Below are 17,975 nucleotides of genomic sequence, written 5' to 3'. Positions count from 1 at the left end.
CAATTGGTCCAGTCGTTCCTTCTGCTCTTGCTCCCCCTGCTGGACCTGATCATGTCACTAAGAGGTCTGCGTGAGGCCTTTTGAGTTCTACTCCACAGAAAACCTGTGCCCCCAGGAGCCCAAGGCCTCTCCCCCAAGCCCATTTACTGATCTCCACTTCCCTGTACATGTGGCTACTCCAAGAACCCCAAAATACAGGTCTCGGGTCCATCTGCAGCCTATCTTTTTTTGCAAGCCCAGCCTGATATAAAACAATAAAACTAGAAATTCACAAAATAAATGATAAATAAAAATAAAATGAAGCTAAGGACATGAGTCAACACTAAGAAACTGAAGATGAACAGTCAATAAATAATGTTAAACTGCTCAATGTCTCTAGAAAATCAGTTCAAGAATATTATATAAGGTTGTAAAAGTCTGTAAAAGAATAGTATCCATTATGGAAATGGGTTTGGAGAATTCACATTTCCAAACTTTGGATGAACCTGAAATTCATACAGCCTTTCTGGAGTCAGTTTCATCAGAACTGAAAATGAACTTAACTTTCAATCCAGAAATTAATTTTAGAAAGAAATCCAAAGAAGAAAACTTGGAGGAGTGTAGAAAGGTATATGCCCAAAAGCACTCCTCTACAATGTTAATTTATAATAAAAATACTGGAAGCCAGCTAAGCAAGTATCAACAGGTTGTAAGTAAAATGGTACTGTTCTATAAGAGAGAATCCTAGGTATTCATTAAAAATAAGCATGTAAGGGCAGAAAAGCCAACAGAAAAAAATGTTAATCACAATATTGTGAAATGAAAAATGGGAATTTACAGTATATACATTATCCTAATACTGTGTGCAGGCATGTATGTGTATTTCCAAAAAGAATACTGAACTAGAAGCCAAACCAAATGTCAGAGACATAACTACATCCCACCTATGGGGAATGATAGGGAACAGTGTTATTTCATTAATATTCACATATAAGTAAAACTGAAGAACACATTTCAGAGAATGTTAAGTCTATGACTCCTGTGGTATATAAAAGTCATTTCATTCATATTTTCTAAGCATTATTACCTCTTCATCATTACATACTAAACTAACAACATGCTGTTTCATGGGTAAGTTTTTCACAGCCTTCCCTAGTATCTACTCTTCTAAAGTTACTGAGGTTAGGGTATGTTTTTCATCACAACCACTAACATTAACAGTTTTTAAACTTTTGGATACATCTTAGAGGAATTTCTAAATGTTTTAAAGTATAATAACACACAGAGTATTTGCACAAATCACCATATCATCTGGGAAAAAAAACTCCAAAAAATATTAACAATAGTTGATAGGCTATTAAGAATTACATGGTTTATTTCTCCTTAGTAGCAATTACAAATAGAGTTTGCAAATCATTGGGCATAACAATTTTAAAGTGGCCTCTAATTCCAGGAAACAACATATTATTTGGAAATGGTAATGTATACTTTTGCTCACAACATAGGATTTTAATATTTTGACAGTATTTCTGATTTGCCAAAGTCAAATGCCCAGAAGAGTTTGGTTTATTAAAAATTCTCCATAGGTAAACAAATATGGTTAAAATGCACAGAAAAAGGCTGAGGATACATGCTGAATTAAAAACCAATAGCTATTTTAGGACAGGCAAGGGTGAAGACGACTCATCTGTTACATTCAAGTAGTTCTAAACTCCCCTCCTGTTCTCTGAGGATGTGAACTACTTTTGGGGGGTTAGACAAGTGAGAATTTTTGGCCTGTGTGTCACTACAAGTAAGCTGAAAATAAGGCCCGTTCTTTCTGATGGGGATAACTATTCCTATTTTGTATATGAGGAAACTGAACCAGAGAGGATGAACCATCCAAACTATGGACTCCAGACACAGTGGAGCAGGCAAGATATCATCAGTTTCCAACCTCCCCAAATATCTGAGGAGACCTTGCTCTTCTAAGAAGAGATCTCGGTTGCTCATGGTCTGAAAGAGGAGCCTGGAGATGTGTAGAATCTAAAAGGAGGAGCAGGTGGGGAAGAGAGAGGAGGCAGAAATTATGTAGTGTCCCACCACTGAGTGGCACGTCAAGATTCAGTGGAAATAAGGGAAATCAGAATAGGATAAGCCTTCCCCAGAAACACAGAGGTAGAAGGGGTAGGGCAAGCACAGCTACAGCTGCAATTTCCTGCAGGGAGCAGCAAGGTGGTTGAGGGCATGGGTTGGAACTTTCCAGAGGCTATGGCTCTACCTTTCCCTGCCAAGTATAAGGCTGGATATCAAGTGACAGGGCACACTGGGAAAGGGCAGGGGGCAAGTTTCACATAGAGAACCGTGGGCCCAATTCCCAAGACAGGTTCTAGGGAGTTTATCAGGAAACAATTTCCAGGCAGTAGAATGTAAATCGCTTAGTCAATTCAGAAAGCCATACCTATGACCCAGTAATTCCTTTTCTGATTTTGCACTTGAGCATTGGTTTTTAAAATCTGGAAGATGACCCATTCACTGGCTGTGGCATCAGTTTGGTATATGGGAGCAAACATTTCTCTTAACAGAATGTGGTACAATACAAAATAAAACATCAAAGTGCAGGTAATTAGGGTGCTGTTTCAGAAGCAAAATCATAGGTACGTAAAACTGTTGGTTACACATCTACATGTATCACTCACACATGCACAATGCACTTACCAGATAACCAAATGGCTCCCTCCCACCACTCTATCCTTCCCCATGACATCATTCCCTCTCTATGCTATGTAGAATCAGACTTTCTGACAACTGTTCCTATCTTTAATTTACTTTGCAGCACTTATCCCCATTGTCTTCTCTGTTGCAGACATAATTTCTTGATAGGACTTCTGGCGGCAACAAGGACACAAACTATCTGGTCATGATGACTTGTGAAAAATATTCTAGGATGGGTTCTCATTAGCCTATTTTGTAACAAATGATGACTCCTGGTTCAATACACACATCGAGCCAGGAAGAGATGGTATCATCTGGGATAAATGTCAACTCTTGTGTTCACAAGGACAGGTTATGCTACTGAAGAATGTAGAAAATTTGCCTTGAGTAGATAAAAAGCAACAGCCACTACACATAATATTTAAGTACATGTTAAAAATGCCCTATTGAGCAGACAATGAAAAGGGTAAATTAATCAAACAATGCAGGGACAAATGGCTATTTATTTGGAAGAATACAGAACTGCTTACCTCACAACACATTTAACAAGAAACACCACAGAGGGATATATGAATAATGTAATTTAACATAATGTCTGCTTCATGCATGTCAACAGACATACCTGCCACAGTGCTCAATTTCAAAAGGAATTTACTTGTGACAATACAAAAGCACAATGAAGTAAAAAGACTTCACTTTCAACTAGCAGAATAAGTTTATTTCTAATACTGAGACTTTACGTAGGAATTTACAGAAACAAACACTGTGCTGCTTATTATCCATCGACTGCACCCAGACCTTCTTTCCACTTTCTGTATCCACCTGGGCTACTCTGCAAATAACATCTGGTTAGATTCTTCAAAGGGAGGCATCAGTAGTTCAGGGCCATGATTCTGGTAGGGAAAAGATCTCCTAGGAGATAGTCTCTCCTCCATGACAGCAGCTCTTATTGGGCTCTGGTGACACTTGTTTCCATCCTTTGCCCCTTTATGACTTAGAATGGTCACGGCTTCTGGGTGATGCTAGTCTCTAGGTGCTTGAGCATCCCTTGTTTCTGGCCCACATCACTGTAGTTAAGTCTACTGTGTACAATCCTCTTAGTTGGGGTAGAATTCTGTTTTTCATTAGAAACAGGGCTGATACAAATAGTTATCTTTGTATTACCTTGTCAAAAGAAATCATTCTTCCTCCAAATCACTGTATAGAACATAAACACTTAGAACCTAAATACTCATCTATTGGAAGGCCTTCATCTAGAAGTAACAGACTGCCCTAAGGATAAAAAAGCAACCATTATTACCACAGTAATATGAAGTCCTAGCAGAGAACAGGCCCAGATGCAGTTATGTGGCTCAATGACATCCCCTCTGAGCCAGGCTTGTCCCATTTTATCTACTGCTATCTTCAGGCTATTGCCCTTCAAGGTCACCAGCTATAATTTGGTATATAACATACAAATATGAAAAAGTCCAGGAACATCTGGGTGGCTCAGTGATTGAGAGTCTGCCTTTGGCTCAGGGCATGATCCTGGAGTCCTGGGATCGAGTCCCATGTCGGGCTCCCTGCATGGAGCCTGCTTCTCCTCTCTCTGCCTGTGTCTCTGCCTTTCTCTCTGTGTCTCTCGTGAATAAAATCTTTTTAAAAAAATAAAAAGAATTAAAAAAAAAAAAAGAAAAAGTCCAGCCTAAGAGAGACAATCTCCCCTTGTGTCTTCTCATGTCACAACAATGGTTTATCACTGAGGTCTTTCCCAGAAGAATCACAGAATATTTCCCAAACACTTCAACAGAATCATTAGACTAGTATCTCCACGATTAACTTAGATTAATCTGAATTTACTCCTAGATCATCTGGGGGAAGAATGGAAAGAGAGACAAAACAGAGCCCAGCAAGTAAAAAATAGAGTATGGGTGCTAGGTGGGCAGTGTCTCTTGGAACTGATGATCAGTGTGTTCCAAGGAGGTGCAGAAAACAGTAGGACAAAGGAGGCAGAGACAGTATATGACACCCTATTATTTTAAATACAAATACATAGTTCCTGGGTCACATACAACATATCATGCCTAAATAGATACAATAATGAAATATCTAGAGTAAGAAAGTAGCATTCTAGTAATACTAGAAATTTTATTTGTGCTGTGCAGTGAGTATTCCTGTTCATAAATGATGTTAACCTTTGCAAAACTCACATAAATATCACGGTTATTAACAGCACTTACACTATGGACTGACCCAGAGGCAGCTAAAAATCCTCAGTGGCTTCTTTAGGGAAGTAGTAGATTAGTAACAACGGCCATACTAATTCATATATGCTAGCAACATCAGAGGGAAGGTTGGTGATGTGGTTTTAAGAGAACATATACTGGCCAAACTATAAAGAGACTCAAGTAGTATTTACAATTAAGACTGATGCAGAGGTAGTTAAAAAAAAAAAACTCACAAAAACAAATTTGGGGTTATTCACTGAAGAGGCAGTTCAGCAATAATGGCCATAACCATTTATTTATGTCAGGAAATGGGAGAGGGGGGTATGTAGTTTGTTCAAATTTTCCAGATATATATATATACACACACAGTGGTGTGCTGGTAAGTATTTGACAACAGGTTCTCTAAGGAAATTAAAACCCTGGTTTGTAGAGTTTGTCAATGTCCAGGGCCTAAGTCCTCCCACTAAAGCCGACCTACTCACAGGACAACACTGAGTGCAGAGGTGGGAAGAGATGTGCAGTAGCATGTTATATGGTATTTTTACCATGCCATTTGATAATATAGGTGACCCAAAGAACAAAGATAAGAGCAAAATGTTATAAAATAATTAGGAAATGATGAGTGCTGAGTATTTACTACCCTTGGTTTTAATATAACTTAATTTTTAAATAATGACTGTTTAAGAACTGGCTCACAAAATTCCTGAAAATTTAACTTTCAGCAGTTGCAAGCCAGCATGAGCTTATTCCAACACACCACTGCATACGTGGGGGTATGTGTGTATAAATAGATTTACATATACATATATATACATATATAATTATATCAACCTATAAAGACACTGGTGGTGTTTAGTGTGGGAGATATTAATATAGACCGTAACACTTATTTAAGTAAGGATATTTTCTCTTCACAAGTATACAAATCAAGCATACCTCCAATTTCTGCTATATTACTATTACTATATCAGGCCTGCAAACATCAGGACTCTTCACGCTATCGTGATTCAACTTTTTTTAAACTTCAGATCCCACTGTAAATATAGGTATGAATGAACACCATCCACTATATTTACAATAAAATTTGGTATCACATCTGGAATATGACACAACATAAATCCTAGACATAGATTTCTACACATTCTTTAAGTGAATAAATTTACCCTCAATATAAATTTTCTGATGAAAAGTTTCAGTTTTTCTTGAGCACTTTCACATATTCAAAGTATCAGTAAGGTTTTATTCCAGTATTAATTACTTGAAGTATGACAAGACATCACTTTCTAGTAATGTAAGACATTCTTTGGGCTTCATTCATCTTGTTTTTAGAAATGGTGTAAGAATTTGAATGGGTGGGTGAAGGCTTCTGGACATCAGGATGTGGAAAGAGCCTTCACCCTTGCGTGAATTCTCTGATGTTTTGTGAGTACTGACCTCTGACTGAATGTTTTCCCACATCCATCACACTCATAGGGTTTCTCCCCTGTGTGAGTTCTCTGATGTTTAGTGAGAGCAGATTTTTCACAAAAGGTTTTCCCACACTCGTTACACTTATAGGGTTTCTCCCCTGTGTGAGTTCTTTGATGTACGATGAGGTTTGACTTCACACAGAAGGACTTCCCACATTCATTACACATAAAGGGTTTCTCTCCTGTGTGTGTTCTCTGATGGACAGTTAGGGCTGACCTGTGGCAGAAGGATTTCCTACATGTATTACATTCATATGGTTTCTCCCCTGTATGCGTTCTCTGATGTTCTGTAAGATTTGACTTTACACAGAATGTTTTTCCACACTGCTTACATTCATAGGGTTTTTCTCCTGTATGTGTTCGCTGATGGTTGGTAAGGTGTGGTTTCTGACAAAAGGATTTCCCACATTCAGTACATTCATAGGGTTTCTCTCCTGTGTGTGTTCTTTGATGCTGGGTGAGGTTTGACTTCTCCCAGAATGTTTTCCCACATTCACCACATTCAAAAGTTTTTTCACCTGAGTGAGCTCTTCGAAGTTGGGTGAGATGTGACTTTTTGTTGAAGTTATTTCCATTTTCATTGTGCTCGTAAGGTTTCTTGCCCATGTGTACTATCTGATGTTTAAAGAGGGCTGATTTTTCCCATGTTTTATGATCTACTTTATATTCATGGGGAATCTTTCTTGCATAGGTTTCTTGATGAATAATGAAAGTTGAGTTATCACATAAGGTTTGCCCATATTCATTGTATTCATAAGGAGTCTCCCCTGTAAGATTTCTCTGATGTCCCAATCTTAAATCTGTATAAAAGGACTTCCCACAAATATTGCATTCATATGGCTCCATCTCTAAATGAGTAGTCTGAGATAAACTGAGTTCTAAACTGTGGATGAGGGTTCTTCCACATGCATTATATTTACAGAGCGTCTCTCCAATCTGTATTTTCTTGTTTGTAAAAAAGGCCGCTTCCTCATGGAAGGCTTGTCCATTTTCATTATATTCAGAAGGCTGGTCAAAAATTGGCTGATTGAGATTGTGGCTATGATTGAGCACATTCCTTTTTTGATTGTATTTATAAGATTTCCCCCCAGGAGGAGTTTTCTCATGCCTAATATCCAGGAGCAATTTCTCATAGACATTAAATTCATCAGGCTTCTTTCCAGAATAGTTCTTCCTACTAATAATTAAGCCTGAAATATTTTTCAAACTCATTTCACACGAGTCACATATCTTATATGGAAAATTTCTTGAAGGAACAGAATCTGTGCCCAGATTGAAAGCTTTCCTGACTCTATCACCACTATCTATATTTACTGTTTTGTTGGCGGTGAAAGCAAGTTGCCAAAAATGTTCGTCTTCATTGTTCTGGCTGCTCTCTATCAGGTCAGCAACTTTCCAGTCTTCTAGAAATGAGAAAAATAACCACATTTTATGAATCCTAGTACACTTTCTAATGGGACTGAACTCACACAAATGACCCTTTCATGTAGTTGATTCTTTTGTTTTAGGCTCAGTTTTCTGGTGTAAACTAAATCCAAGCATACATTTCCTTTATCCTCCTGGTTCAATGGAAAATAAATACATGCTGCGGTAGAAACAAGGAAAGGAAACTGGTGATGATATGTAACATTTTAAATATAAAACCTTCAAAACTGGACATAAAAGGGTAAAAATTCAAAGTACAGGGAGCTGGGAGTGGCTGATTCAGGGAAACTCAGAATGGGGTAAGCCCAAAAGAGACACTGCACACTGAATAAAGTGATGGTAGAGACTAGTGGACAAGGCTTACAGAGGAAGAACTATGTTTGCGGGAGACAGAACAGTTCAGTCCTTATCCCTTCATGTAAAGATTTCTAGGGAAGGATTCCTGCTGAAGCACATGCTTCTGTTTTGTGCACCAAAACATCCCCGGGTTCAATCAAGAAGTCCTATAACCCAGAATCTAGTTTTTCTTTTAATTTATTTTATAAGAAATCACCATTTTAAAAAAGGCTATAAGGGGCAGGCTAGAGAAAATAAAATAAACTCAACACAATGAGTAGGGATCAGAGATTTTCTGAGAGACATCCACTCAGGAAGCAGGAAACTCAGAGAACTAAATGAATTCAAAAAGAGAGTTTTTTCAAACAAAAAATAAACTACAAATAGACTGAGAAACACAGCAGAGGAAGAATTCAGAGGCAGATCACAGTTCATGTCCTTATCTTCTCACAGCTTGACTACTATGGTAGGATCTTCCCTAGTATGCATGCTGAGAAGCCATTACTATGTACCATGCACTGTTTAAACACTTAACGTGTATGATATTAATTTAAGTATCTGAAAAGCAAAGTAAACAAGAATGAAAGTTGTAGATAAAGAGAAAGCATTTATAAGTGAAATTTAAGATACAAGACAGTATGGGGTCTAGTGTAAATTCTGGAGAGCAGACAAAAAAGAAACAAGACAGATAGAACAAGAGGACCACAATGTAACAGTCAATGAAAGGAGACTTTAATTTTATTTCTTAATAAGTAGCAACTCTGTCAGGCTAGTGAAAGATAAACTGGTAATATAGGTAACAAAATAAAAATCAGTTAGGAATTAGATCAAGCTAGGGATGAGGAAACGTACAGTTCTGGTTTTGAGTGGGATCAGTGAGAAGTGAGAAAACAGAAAGATACGGAAGTTGGTTTTGAAAGGCATACAACGGGATCCCTCGGTGGCGCAGCGGTTTAGCGCCTGCCTTTGGCCCAGGGCGCGATCCTGGAGACCCGGGACTGAATCCCACGTCGGGCTCCCGGTGCATGGATCCCGCTTCTCCCTCTGCCTATGTCTCTGCCTCTCTCTCTCTCTCTCTCTGTGACTATCATAAATAAATAAAAATTAAAAAACAAAAAAAAAAGAAAAGAAAGGCATGCAACCCCATGAGTATGAGACTAGTAATAGGGAATAACAGGTTTAGCGTGCTGACCCTGGAGGCTGCCATTTAGGGTCAGTCATATGAGGACGGTAGGATGTTCCTTATTGGATGGATTCCTGGGAAACCAGGCTTCAGTTGTCACCTCACTCAGACTATTCCTCTGCAAGCTCCTCTCATGATGAGGTTCAATGGATTTTCACACCTTGTCAAAGTAGAATTCCAGGACCACTAATCTCACATGCAAACAACCACTCTCTAAAAAGGAGTCTTCAAACTATGACTGCTGAGGAAGGGTCCTTCAACTATGAGTGTTTTTTATATTTTTAGAGGGGAAAGATAAAAGAGGCAGTGGGAAGGAGTGAGGAAGAAAAAAGAAAGAGGGGAGGAGAGGGAAAAGGAGAACCAGGAAGAAGAGCAATAGCAGCAGCCACCACCACCCAGATCACACGTGACCTACCTAACCTAAAATATGGGCTATGGTCTTTACATAAAAGTCCACCAAGAGCAGCCCGGTGGCTCAGAGGTTTAGCGCCACCTTCGGCCCAGCGCGTGATCTCGGAGACCCGGGATCAAGTCTCATGTCAGGCTCCCAGGATGGAGCCTGTTTCTCCCTCTGCCTGTGTCTCTGCCTCTCTTTCTGTGCATCTCTTATTAAATAAAATCTTAAAAAAAAAAAAAAAAGCCCACCAACCCCTGAACTAGAAGCTCTCACCTAGCCTGGTGCTTTTTCTACCACCCATAGATGACGCCTCTCACACAGGCACTTCTGGCTCTGGCCTCAGACATGTGCACCATACTCACAGAGAACCAATATCTTATTCAACACACAGACTGAGTTCTAGTAGTTCTCTCCAGCTTCTTGTGCCCAAGTTTAAGTATGTCCTAATTCCCCTATAATCTCTTTAAATATCCTCTCTATAAATGGCAACTTGATTTACCCAGTTGCTTGAGACAAATCAGTTGAGTCATGCTGGATTCCTGTCTCCCTTTCACACTATCAATCCTACAGAAAATCTTGCTGGCCTCATCCCCAACATATATGTACAAAACTACCACTCCTACATCGCCTAAGCCACTATCCTCTCTCCCCTGGAGTATAAAATAGTCTACTAAATGGTATTCCTTCCTTGCTCATGTCTAAGCACTACCTAACCACCACACTATTTTTACTACTATATACATGTATGTGTGTGTGTGTGTGTATGTGTATATCTCAAATCTGATTATTTAATCTGACTTGCATTTACTCAAAAAAAAAAAAGGATTTCTCACATCACTCAAAATAAAATTACCATGATCCATACTACTTTTTATGACATCTATTAATCTCACCAACACCTACTCACCAGCTACAATGCCCCCCTTGCCATTCTTCAAACGCTCTAAGAACACAGGTAAGAAGTCTGGCATCTGTCTGGAACCACTCACACTTACACTTTACTAGGGTCTCATCTCTCCTGCAGACCTCATCAAACGGGTTTTCTTTAACTCCCTTGCCCACTGGCAAATGCCATCATTCTCCACTGCTTTAACTCTCTCCACAGTGCTTACCATCAAAACACTGTATATACACACTCACATGCATAAACACACACACAAACATATATGCTTCTTGTTCCTCACTGTAATACATGTTCCATGATAAAAGGAACGTTATTCTTTTTATTACCTAAAACTGGATGGTAGTGAGTGCCCATCACATGTTTGTTAAATGACTACTGCAAGTATGAATACATACATACCAGTTAATAAAAGGTGTCTAAGGGAAGGTGAACAAGTTTAAGACAAACTAACCAGAAAAACTGTCTAAGGTGAAGCTGAGTCTGCATTATGGGTATTGGTAAATCACCCTATCACAGGACAAAAGAAAGCATTTATGAGGGGAAGTGACATGTGGAGAAGTGTGATTAAGGTAATGGAGGGATCTGGGCCAACTGTCCTTAGTCACTTTCAAAGGTCTAAGACTAAAAAAAAAGAAATTTCTGGAGGAGGGGGCAAGATGGTGGAAGAGTAGGGTCCCCAAGTCACCTGTCCACATCAAATTACCTAGATAACTTTCAAATCATCCTGAAAACCTACAAATTCGGCATGAGATTTAAAGAGAGAACAGATGGAATGCTACAGTGAGAAGAGTTCGTGCTTCTATCAAGGTAGGAAGACGGGGGGAAAAAAAAAAAGAAAAAGAAAAAGCATCCAAGGGGGAGGGGCCCCGCGAGGAGCCGGGCTAAGTCCAAGGGGCGAGTGCCCCCAGGACAGGAAAGGCCCATCCAGGAGAATCAGGGGCTTCACCAATCTTCCCAGAAGGAAAGGCGCTTGCAGGGAGTTGGAGCAGGATCCCAGGAGGGGCGGGGATGCCCTCAGGCTCCCAGGAGCACTAACAGAGGACCTGCACCCCCGACCCCCGACCCCCCCGACCCCGGGGAGAGTGCGCCACACACCCCGGGGGGCCGAGCTCCCTAAGGGCAGCAGCGCGCTCCCGGCTGGGCTGGGAGCAGCCTGGAAGTGGCTCCGCGTGGAGGGGGCTATGCGGCCCGGGGGCGCGATTCCAGCAGCGCAGGCCTTGGAGCTCGAGGCACCGGGGGACACAGGAGTGCCGGGGGACACAGGAGTGCCCAGGATCCGGCACTCCCCTTGGGACAGGCAGAGGCCAGCAGTGCAGAGGATGGCGGGGACACTCCTGCCGCTGGGCGGCCTGAGCTGAGCAGATCAGGGCCCCGCCCCCGGAGCATCCAGGCCCCTGCGGACTGGGAGCTGCTGTAGTTAACTCCACGAGCTGACTCTAGCGCTGGAGAGCTGGCTGCCGCCACTGTTGTTGTTCCTCCTGGGTCCTCACAGGATAAACAACTTCCACTGAGCCTCACAGTGGCCTCACAGGATAAACAAATCCTACTGAGCCATGCACCAGGCAGGGGGCTGAGCAGCTCCCCCAGGCGCTCACATCTGAGAATCAGCACAGAAACCCCCCTCCCCCCAGAAGACCACCTACACGGACAGGGGAAAAGCAAGTTATTGACCAAGCAGCACTGGAAAGTTCCAGGGGAAGTCGAGGGATTTACAGTATATAGAATCAGACGATACTCCCCCTTGTTTTTTGTTTTCTTTTTTTTTCTTTTCTGTTTTTTGTTTTCTGTTTGCTTCCCTGCCCCCCCATTTTTTGTCTTTTCTTTTCTTTTCTTTTTCTCTCTTTTCTTTTTTCTCTTCTTTTTCTCCTTTTCCCAGTAAACTTGTTTTTGGCCACTCTGCACTGAGCAAAATGACTAGAAGGAAAAAATAACCTCAAAAGAAAGAATCCAAAACAATCCTCTCTCCCACAGAGTTACAAAATTAGGATTACAATTCAATGTCAGAAAGCCAATTCAGAAGCACTATTATAAAGCTACTGGTGGCTCTAGAAAAAAGGATTCAAGAGACTTCATGACTGCAGAATTTAGATCTAATCAGGCGGCCATATTAAAAATCAATTAAATGAGATGCAATCCAAACTAGAGGTCCTAACGACGAGGGTTAATGAGGTAGAAGGATGAGTGAGTGACATAGAAGATAAGTTGATGGCAAGGAGGGAAACTGAGGAAAAAAGAGAAAAACAATTAAAAGATCATGAGGATAGGTTAAGGGAAATAAATGACAGCCTCAGAAGGAAAAATCTACGTTTAATTGGGGGTCCCGAGGGCGCCGAAAGGGACAGAGGTCCAGAATATGTATTTGAACAAATCATAGCTGAGAACTTCCCTAATTTGGGGAGGGAAACAGGCATTCAGATCCAGGAAACAGAGAGATCCCCCACCCCCTAAAATCAATAAAAACCGCTCAACACCTCGACATTTAATAGTGAAACTTGAAAATTCCAAATATAAAGAGAAGATCCTTAAAGCAGCAAGAGACAAGAAATCCCTAAACATTATGGGGAGAAGTATTAGGTTAACAGCAGACCTCTCTACAGAGACCTGGCAGGCCAGAAAGGGCTGGAAGGATATATTCAGTCCTAATGAGAAGAACATGCAGCCAAGAATACTCTATCCAGCAAGGCTCTCTTTCAGAATAGGAGGAGAGATAAAGAGCTTCCAAGATAGGGAGAAACTGAAAGAATATGTGACCATGAAGCCAGCTTTGCAAGAAATACTAAGGGGGATTCTGTAATAGAGGAAGTCCAAAGGAACAATCCACAAAAACAGGGACGGAATAGGTATCATGATGACACTAAATACATTATCTTTCAATAGTAACTCTGAACATGAATGGGGTTAATGACCCCATCAAAAGCCACAGGGTTTCAGACTGGATAAAAAAGCCGGACCAATCTATTTGCTGTCTACAAGACTCATTTTAGACAGAAGGACACCTACAGCCTGAAAATAAAAGGTTGTAGAACCATTTACCATTCAAATGGTCCTCAAAACAAAGCAGGGGTAGCCATCCTTATGTCAGATAAATTAAAGTTTATCCCAAAGACTGTAGTAAGAGATGAAGAGGGACACTATATCATACTTAAAGGATCTATCCAACAAGAGGACTTAACAATCATCAATATTTATGCCCCGAATGTGGGAGCTGCCAAATATATCAATCAATTAATAACCAAAGTTAAGACATACTTAGATAATAATATACATATACTTGGTGATCTGAATGTAGCGCTTTCTACAATCGACAGGTTTTCTAAGCACAACATCTCCAAAGAAACAAGAGCTTTAAATGATACACTGGACCAGATGGATTTCACAGATATTTACAGAACTTTACATCCAAACTCAACTGAATACACATTCTTCTCAAGTGCACATGGAACTTTCTCCAGAATAGACCACATACTGGGTCACAAATCAGGTCTTAACCAATACCAAAAGACTGGGATTAGGATTGTCCCCTGCATATTTTCAGACCATAATGCTTTGAAATTAGAACTAAATCACAAGAACAACTCTGGAAGGATTTCAAACACATGGAAGTTAAGGACCATCCTGCTAAAAGATGAAAGGGTAAACCAGGAAATTAGAGAAGAATTAAAAAGATTCATGGAAACTAATGAGAATGAAGATACAACCGTTCAAAATCTTTGAGATACAGCAAAAGCAGTCCTGAGAGGGAAATACATCGCAATACAAGCATCCATCCAAAAACTAGAAAGAACTCAAATACAGAAGCTAACCATGCACCTAAAGGAGCTGGAGAAAAAACAGCAAATAGATCCTACACCCAGCAGAAGAAGAGAGTTAATGAAGATTCGAGCAGAACTCAATGAAATCGAGACCAGAAGAACTGTGGAACAGATTAACAAAACCAGGAGTTGGTTCTTTGAAAGAATTAATAAGATAGATAAACCATTAGCCAACCTTACTAAAAAGAAGAGAGAAAAGACTCAAATTAATAAAATCGTGAATGAGAAAGAAGAGATCACCACCAACACCAAGGAAACACAAACGATTTTAAAAACATATTATGAGCAGCTCTACGCCAATAAATTAGGCAATCTAGAAGAAATGGACGCATTTCTGGAAAACCACAAACTACCAAAACTTGAACAGGAAGAAATAGAAAATCTGAACAGGCCAATAACCAGGGAGGAAATTGAAGCAGTCATCAAAAACCTCCCAAGACACAAAAGTCCAGAGCCAGATGGCTTCCCAGGGGAATTCTATCAAACGTTTAAAGAAGAAACCATACCTATTCTACTAAAGCTGTTTGGAAAGATAGAAAGAGATGGAATACTTCCAAACTCATTCTATGAGCCAGTATCACCTTAATTCCAAAACCAGAGAAAGACCCCACCAAAAAGGAGAATTATAGACCAATATCCCTGATGAACATGGATGCAAAAATTCTCAACAAGATACTAGCCAATAGGATCTAACAATACATTAAGAAGATTATTCACCATGACCAAGTGGGATTTATCCCCAGGATGCAAGGCTGGTTCAACACTCGTAAAGCAATCAATGTGATTCATCATATCAGCAAGAGAAAAAACAAGAACCATATGATCCTCTCAATAGATGCAGAGAAAGCATTTGACAAAATACAGCATACCCAGGAATAAATCTAACCAAAGAGGTAAAGGATCTATACCCTAACATCTACAGAACATTTCTGAAAGAAATTGAGGAAGACACAAAGTGATGGAAAAATATTCCATGCTCATGGATTGGAAGAATGAATATTGTGAAAATGTCAATGCTACCCAGGGCAATTTACACGTTCAATGCAATCCCTATCAAAATACCATGGACTTTCTTCAGAGAGTTGGAACAAATAATCTTAAGATTTGTGTGGAATCAGAAAAGACCCCAAATAGCCAGGGGAATATTGGAAAAGAAAACCAGAGCTGGGGATATCACAATGCTGGATTTCAAGTTGTCCTACAAAGCTGTGATCATCAAGACAGTGTGGTACTAGCACAAAAACAGACACATAGATCAATGAAACAGAACAGAAAAAAACAGAAATGGGCCCTCAACTCTATGGTCAACTAATATTCAAGAAAGCAGGAAAGACTATCCACTGGAAAAAAGACAGGATCTTCAATAAATGGTGCTTGGAAAATTGGACATCACATGCAGAAGAATGAAACTGGACCACTGTCTTACACCATACACAAAGATAAACTCAAAATGGATGAAAGATCTAAATGTGAGACAAGATTCCATCAAAATCCTAGAGGAGAACACAGGCAACACCCTTGTTGAACTTGGCCACAGTAACTTCTTGCAAGATACATCCATGAAGGCAAGGGAAACAAAAGGAAAAATGAACTATCCGAACTTAACCAAGATAAAAAGCTTCTGCACAGCAAAAGAAACAGTCAACAAAACTAAAAGACAACGTACACAATGGGAGAAGATATTTGCAAGTTACCTATCAGATAAAGGGCAAGTAGTATCCAAGATCTATAAAGAACTTAACTAAACTCAACACCAAAGAAACAAAGAATCCAATCATGAAATGGGCAAAAACATGAACAGAAATCTCACAAAGGAAGACATAGAGATGGCCAACAAACACATGAGAAAATGCTCTGCATCACTTGCCATCAGGGAAATACAAATCAAAACCACAATGAGATACCACCTCACACCAGTGAGAATGGGGAAAATTTACAAGGCAGGAAACCACAAATGTTGGAAGGATGTGGAGGAAGGGGAACCCTCTTACACTGTTGGTGGGAATGTGAACTGGTGCAGCCACTCTGGAAAACTGTGTGGAGGTTCCTCAAAGAGTTAAAAATAGATCTGCCATAAGACCCAGCAATTGCACTGCTGGGGATTTACCCCAAAGATACAGATGCAGTGAAACGCCGGGACACCTGTACCCTGATGTTTATAGCAGCAATGTCCACAATAGCCAAACTGTGGAAGGAGCCTCGGTGTTCATCGAAAGATGAATGGATAAAGAAGATGTGGTTTATGTACACAATGGAATAATGTGAAATACTCAGCCACTAGAAACAACAAATACCCACCATTTGCTTCGATGTGGATGGAACTGGAGGATATTATGCTGAGTGAAATAAGTCAATCAGAGAAGGACAAACATTATATGCTCTCATTCATTTGGGGAATATAAAAAATAGTGAAAGGGAATAAAGGGGAAAGGAGAAAAAATGAGTGGGAAATATCAGAAAGGGAGACAGAACATGAGAGACTCCTAACTCCGGGAAACGAACAAAGGGTGGTGGAAGGGGAGGTGGGCGGGCGGTGGGGGTGACTGGGTGATGGGCACTGAGGGGTGCACTTGATGGGGTGAGCACTGGGTGTTATGCTATATGTTGGCAAATTGAACTCCAATAAAATAAAAAAAAAAAAAAGGAAAAAAAATTTCTGAAGAATATTTCACAAGTGAGAAACCCCAAACCAATGGCCTAAGATCTTATTCCCTTCTGGCATATGTCTGTGTACTAACTCACCTTGGTGGCAGTGGCTTGGGAATCCTGCCTCTAATATCCAGGGCTCTTCTCCTTGCTCAATCTTGAAGACCACTTCTGGCTTAGTAATGCAATATCCTGTTAAGAAAAGATAATACAAGATGATGGCTAAATAGCCTGGCTTCAGGGACTCTTAGAAAATGATGGAGAAGAAAGGTATAGCTTCAGAGACTGCCCAAGAGAGATGCCCAAATGAACCAACCCCTGTGGAGATTAAGACCATAGCACTCTTTATGGTGGCCAGAGGGACTGGCCACCTCAGTGCCTTGAAAATTAAGCTTCAATCAAAATTCCACAGGCAGTTCATATGTTTCAACAACTAAAAATGCACGCTACTGGTAGTTACAAGGAAATGAAATTCTTACCTACTGAGACAAAGTGGCTATAATTTTCTAGAATCACATCTCTGTATAGTATCTTCTGAGCAGGATCCAGCAGATACCACTCTTCCTGAGTGAAGTCCACACATACATCTTTGAATGACACTTGTTCCTGTAATAGTATATTCCTTTTCTATATGAAGCTGTCAGAACTAAATAATGTGGAAAAAATTTAAAAGAGCTTATCTCTTTAGAATTTGCTAAGAATTGACACACAGGATGCCTTCTTTTGTGCTACTTACTATGTAGGATGAAAGAAATATCTTGTACAAACTGAGTTTCCACTAAAGCCCTGAACTGTTCCCTTCCCTACAAATACTACTGATGAAAACAAACACACCATTCCTTCTCTCAAAGTGCTTATGATCTGATGAGGAGATATATTCATTAACATTTATTAAATTATACATTGCAGGATCTAGCAGTATG

General features: G+C 40.1%; 1 protein-coding gene across 5 annotated transcripts in view; it reads right to left on the bottom strand.

The window, feature by feature from the left end:
* Positions 1-1,522: 1,522 nt before the first annotated feature.
* The window catches only part of ZNF248 (zinc finger protein 248), a 29,008-nt gene continuing 12,555 nt past the window's right edge, over positions 1,523-17,975 (bottom strand). For all 5 annotated transcript variants that reach the window (XM_055308862.1, XM_055308863.1, XM_055308859.1 and 2 more), the window contains 3 exons: positions 17,532-17,658; positions 17,149-17,244; positions 1,523-7,752 (listed from right to left, as the gene is read on the bottom strand). In XM_055308862.1, coding sequence (XP_055164837.1) covers positions 6,254-7,752; positions 17,149-17,244; positions 17,532-17,658 — 1,722 coding nt within the window. In that variant the 3' untranslated portion in view covers positions 1,523-6,253. The remainder of the gene's footprint in view (positions 7,753-17,148; positions 17,245-17,531; positions 17,659-17,975) is intronic.

Source organism: Nyctereutes procyonoides, unplaced genomic scaffold (genome assembly GCF_905146905.1).
Source record: "Nyctereutes procyonoides isolate TBG_1078 unplaced genomic scaffold, NYPRO_anot_genome, whole genome shotgun sequence".
NCBI classification, from domain to species: Eukaryota; Metazoa; Chordata; class Mammalia; order Carnivora; family Canidae; genus Nyctereutes; species Nyctereutes procyonoides.
The sequence above is the reverse complement of the archived record's forward strand: the minus strand, read 5'-3'. Positions and strand labels throughout refer to the sequence as shown.